The following is a 5623-nucleotide window of genomic DNA, read 5'->3' as shown; positions in this document are numbered from 1 at the left end:
CATCAGTGATTAATGCAACCCAAAGCTTCAGGGCAACAGCAGCAGGAAAATTAATTTCAGATGAAGGTAACGTATTGGCAGCTACGTTACAGCTCAGTTCTGACTCCACTCTTTATTTATTTACTTGGCTCACAGTGCCCTGAAAAGGTGTCTTTCCTAACTCCTGGGCACCCTTCCAGTCCATTAAAAAAGCCAGTCAGCTCAAATGACCGAGCCAGGAGCTGTGCCTCATCCCCAGCCCTTAAGCAATTAACCTGAGATGAAATTAAGCTGCTGCCACTTGCCATAATCCCCCCTTGCCTGTCTGGGTGCTGGTGCTGAGCACCCGGGCAGGGTCCCCAGCACCCTCCTTCTCAAAGCCACACTGCTCTGGGCTGTGTGCAGGAACAGCTCAGCCCACCCCAGCCTCAGCCTTGGTGTGGCTGTGGTCCCAGTGGTGACATCTCTGCCCCTCTGGGGTTTCTCCAGCTCCCAGGACGGGCAGGGAGGAGCAGGCTGCTCCTGGGGCTCAGTGTGTGCTGCCCCAGCTTCTCCAGTCTCTCTAGTAACTGAAAGCAGTGCTGCTCTGGAGTGAGCAGATAAGTTCTGTTGCTTAGTCCCACCTAATGCATGACTTTGTGTTGTCTTAAAGTTGCTCTGCATTGGGCTGAATAACCCAGGCTTGATCAAGGCTTCCAGAATTGCCTTGTCTTGCATGGAAGATACCAAGAAATAACAAATCCCCAGTCTAACCTCAGTCATTTGTTCTGGTGGTTGGACCTATCTCTCTGGTGGGAAATTGATTCTCATTTGAATTCATTTGGCTCTAACTTCTGTAGCCTCATGTTGGAGTCCAGGAGCCCTGTTTGTGAGGCTGCAAGTGGTGTCTGGGATAAGCCAGGCTCTCCTGGTCTGGGATGCTCTGCTCCTGCAGACAAGTCTGCTGTTGGCTTTAAGAAAGCTCAAAATATTAGTCTACCCTAAGCAGGTTGATTCCCTAGGAGTGTGCTGGGGAGGGGCTGGCACCACAGCACAAAGGTGTTTACCTGGTAGTCTTAAAATAGATGGAAATCATGGATGGTTTTTCTGCTTGGCCCCACTGGGTTGGCATGGAATTTGAGTAGTGTCCAGCCCTTATGTTGGTTCTTATGTACCAATTTCCCCTGCTGTTTTCTAATGCTAAGACCAAGTTATTTAAAAACAATATATCCCCAGACAAGCCAATGCATTTTGTTTTCATTGTTATGGCAACACATATAAAGAGTAATAAAGCTGGATCTTGGTGACTGTTGGAAAAGGTCCACGTCGGTTGGTGGTGGTTGAGTGGAGCCCATTCCCAGCAGCTCTGGAGCCAGCTGGCATGTGGCATGTGGAGAGCAGTGGGGTGCCCTGCCAATGCTTGATGCAAGTTTATAATATTTATCTTTTATTTTCCTCCTAGGATCCCCGGAGCAAACACAAATTTAAAATCCACACGTACTCCAGCCCCACCTTCTGTGACCACTGCGGGTCGTTGCTGTACGGGCTCATTCACCAGGGGATGAAATGTGACAGTAAGTGTCTGCCTGGTGGCTGCAGTTTCAGCAATAGAGGGGCTCTGGCATCCCGAGGTCCTGGGCACCTGAGCTGTGGCAGAAAGCTTGTCCCCTCTGCCACCACTGCTGGCACCCGAGGGGCTGGGCACATGTGGGTACCTTCTTACCTCTCCTGGGAGGCTCCTGTAACTGCTGCAGGGAGAGGGAAGGGAAAGGCATCCAGCTGGGGGATAATCCTGCCAGCATCCCCCACATCCCTCCTGCAGCATCCCTCCCCACGCCCCCTGCAGCATCATCCTCTCCAGGTCTCTGTTCTCTCCAGCGCTGGCTCCGAGTGACACCCGGTGGCCGTGGCAGTGGCTGCTGCGGTGACACAGCCTCCCCAGCAGGCTTGGGTCTGCACACACCTCAGGCACGGGAGTAGCTGAAGAATTATTGTACAGGGAGGAGAAAATGGGGGATGAGGCTGGAGAGAGAGCTGAGCTATTGTCACAGTTAATCTGGTGCATCCCCATTGCAAAGGGCTGTGAATGCCCAGCACCTACCTGGCTGGGGAGCAGCGGTGCTGCTGCTGCCACGGGCTGCCCTGCTCATACCTAGAGGAGCTTGCTGACTGTTGTGGGAACACTGTATTCATTATCACCTTCAAAATGTTGCCAAGTTAAAATGAATTTCTTTAAAATACACTCTTTAATATATGTATTTATATATTTTTACATGTATAAATGTTTATCCAGGTATCTGTGTGAATGCATAGATGAGTAGTTTTGATTGCCCTTTATCAGCTCCTGGTGGATTCAGCTGATTACCCAGCCCCATGGGTGCGGTGGGAGAGAAGTTGGATAAATCAGCAGAACTCAAGTTGTTAGAGTAAGGGCTGAAATTCCTGTGGTCTCTGTGGGCAGGACCCAGAGCTGCAGGTGGAGGGTCCCTGTGTCCCAGCAGGGCCCTGCTGGGGTCTCTGGCTGCCCGTGACATCCCATTCGCTACGTGTTTATCCCAGAATCCCTCACAAACATTTCAAAGGAGGATAAGTTCTTCCTCCCATCCCCTCTGAGCACCCCGTGAGCAGGGCTGACCCCAGTGTCCCTTTCCCCCCACAGCCTGCATGATGAACGTGCACAAGCGCTGCGTGATGAACGTCCCCAGCCTGTGCGGGACCGACCACACCGAGCGCCGGGGGCGGATCTACATCCGGGCAGACATCGAGAAGGACGTGCTCACCGTCGTAGGTGGGTGACCTGCCACCCGGGCACAGCCCTGGTGCAGCGTGTGCACCGTGCCAGGCACAGCAGGGCTGTGCCCGGTGCCCCCTGGTCCGGAGCAGGAGCCTGGCAAGGCAGGCTGTGGCTGAGAGTCCTGCCCTGGGCAGGCACCAGCTGTGGCCTCAGGGGCTAAAAGAGCTTTTCCAGTTACAGACTTTTCAAACTACTTGTCAAATTTCAGCATCCTGGGAGGGCAGGGGAAGGTCCCTCTGTTGAGCTGTGCCATGTGAAGAAGTTTGTTGTTTGTCTTGTGCTGTCCGTGTGATGAACGTCCACTTCCTGCTGTTCCTTCCATGCCCTTAGAGGTACCTGGGCCCTTAAGGGTCTTGGTGGGAATCTCAAGTGGTCCTTTTATCTGACTAGAGCTTTGCAGCCTTCTTCCACCAATGCCTCCCCCTCTGTCCAAGGTGTGTGCTGCCTTGGGTGCTCAGGGGCTGCTGGAGCAGGCTGGCCCTCTGGTGTGGGAGCACAGGGGATGCTGCAGGACATCACCCCCTCTGCACTGCTGTGGGGAAAGATCATCATTCTTTCCCTTTCCTTCCTGTTTCTTAGGTTACCCATAGAAGCTGTGGCTGCTCCATCCCTGGAAGTGTTCAAGGGCAGGTTGGATGGGGCCTGGAGCAACCTGGGCTGGTGGGAGGTGTCCCTGCCCATGCAGGGGGGTTGGAACTGGATGATCTTTAAGGCCCCTTCCAACCCAAACCAGCCCATGATTCCTAGCCCTGAAGGACAGCTGAAACATGGTGTCATGCTCTCAGGGCAGGCTTTTGAGTGACCACAAAATATATCTTCCCACGAGCTGCAAGCATCTCACGAGACAAGCTGCATTCTTCTCGAGCCTCTTGTCCCCTGCGTGGAGAGATCAGGCAGGAGATGTGACTCCCCTGTGGCAGCTGCTGGTGCTGCAGGTGCTGGCAGGGGTGGGAGGTAGGAAGAGCTCCCAAGGCAAGGCAGGCACCTTTGGAAGAACTGGGGTCTGTCTCACGGAGGTGGAGGCTGGTGCTGAGCCAGGGAAGCGATCTCCACGGGAGGCTGCCGAGCTGCTGCTGGTTATTCACAGGATGAGTTAAGACCGTGGGGTGTGAAATGCCACCAACCAGCCCACGCTGCCAGGGCCTGCTGCCGTGGAGTGGGTGGGGGGGGTACCAGGCTGGTGACACTGGTAACAAGCACCAGATCCTTCTCCATCATCCCACCAGCTTTGGCTGGCTCCTCCTGGAGGGGTCTGACTTCCAGCATCCCATGGGGTGGCTGGGCTGGCAGCAGGAGATGCAGGGGGTGGCCTGAGCTGGTCCCTTAGGGCGATGGGAGGCCCAGGGGAGTGTTGGTCCATGCTGGGCACAGTAGCTCCCTTGTGGAGGTGCCCAAGGGTGGGCAGGCACTGGCATGAGTGACCACATAAGGAACCTATCAGAGTTCTTATTCATAAGGAAACGCTCAGGTGTGATCTGGGAGGATGGAGAAGAGCCAGAATCCTTTCTGACCTAGAGAGCCATCAGAAATGTTTATTTTTTTTGTTTCATTTGTCCTTAAAGAAGAGCTTCAACAAATCACATGGCCGTTCACAACTCCTGCTTCCCAGGTACCTTCCCTGCAGGGACAAGGTGGGACTGCTACCAGTCCCACTGGAGGCTGGTGGGAAGCAGAGCTCGCCCTCCCGTTGCTCCAGAGCCCTGTTCCCACAGCTCCAAAGGCAGGGGAGAAACTCCCCTGGGCCTCTTTGTTTGTTTTTTTCTGTGCAGCTGGATTTTCTTTTCTTCAGCTGGGTTTGAAAGACTGTTTTATTTCTGGCCCTTTATGGAGGTGTTGGTGAAAACAGATCATCTGTTGGCTTTTCCAGAAAGGCAGGGAAACGTACTGTGTTCCCAGGCTCTGCTGCATCGCTGAGGAAGGAGTGGGAGCTCTTGGAGAGAGGAGAGGCTGTGCAGGCTGCTGAGGGAGGGCTCTGCCTTCCCCAGGCCCCCTGGCACGTGAGGGGCTTGGGATTTTCACCCCAGAACTTGGAGGGGAGGTTGGAAAGACAAGGTGGTACTGCTACCAGTCCCACTGGAGGCTGGTGGGAAGCAGAGCTCGCCCTCCCGTTGCTCCAGAGCCCTGTTCCCACAGCTCCAAAGGCAGGGGAGAAACTCCCCTGGGCCTCTTTGTTTGTTTTTTTCTGTGCAGCTGCATTTTCTTTTCTTCAGCTGGGTTTGAAAGACTGTTTTATTTCTGGCCCTTTATGGAGGTGTTGGTGAAAACAGATCATCTGTTGGCTTTTCCAGAAAGGCAGGGAAACGTACTGTGTTCCCAGGCTCTGCTGCATCGCTGAGGAAGGAGTGGGAGCTCTTGGAGAGAGGAGAGGCTGTGCAGGCTGCTGAGGGAGGGCTCTGCCTTCCCCAGGCCCCCTGGCACGTGAGGGGCTTGGGATTTTCACCCCAGCACTGGGAGGGGAGGTTGGAAATGTCTGCTGGGACCCACAGAGATGTGGGAGCTGCATCCTGCTGCCATTCCTGGTGCCATCACTGGCTTTGGCTGCTCGTGGGGGGGGGCACAGAGATTCCCCCTCCCCCAGTGAGTATTTGCTTCAAAAAAGGCAAGAGCCCTGCAATAATGACTGGGTTTGTATCACCGGGCTATAAAACCTGGCAGGGAGAGGCCAGAGGCTGAAAACTTAGCCCTGGAGTTGTGGCCAGGGCTTGCTGGGGAAGGCACGGCCGGGGGGTCTGGGTGTGTGAGCACCAGGGGCTGCACGGGGGGGTCTCTGGGGGGGCTGTGCCAAAAAAAGCCACCAGTGCCTGTTCTGCAGGACCTGCCTTGGCTGCTCCCCCACCCCGGGTGGCCCCTGGGGACACGACTGGAGGGCAG

At 54.9% G+C, this 5623-nt stretch overlaps 1 protein-coding gene across 1 annotated transcript in view; it reads left to right on the top strand.

The window, feature by feature from the left end:
• Positions 1-5623, top strand: part of PRKCB (protein kinase C, beta) — a 56301-nt gene that overhangs the window by 9142 nt on the left and 41536 nt on the right. Inside the window, 2 exon segments of the mRNA XM_010002599.1 lie at positions 1421-1532; positions 2618-2746. Of these exon segments, the coding sequence (XP_010000901.1) occupies positions 1421-1532; positions 2618-2746 (241 nt within the window).

Source organism: Chaetura pelagica, unplaced genomic scaffold, assembly GCF_000747805.2.
Source record: "Chaetura pelagica isolate M959 unplaced genomic scaffold, ChaPel_1.0 scaffold438, whole genome shotgun sequence".
Taxonomy (NCBI): domain Eukaryota; kingdom Metazoa; phylum Chordata; class Aves; order Apodiformes; family Apodidae; genus Chaetura; species Chaetura pelagica.
This window is presented reverse-complemented; position numbering and strand designations above follow the sequence as displayed.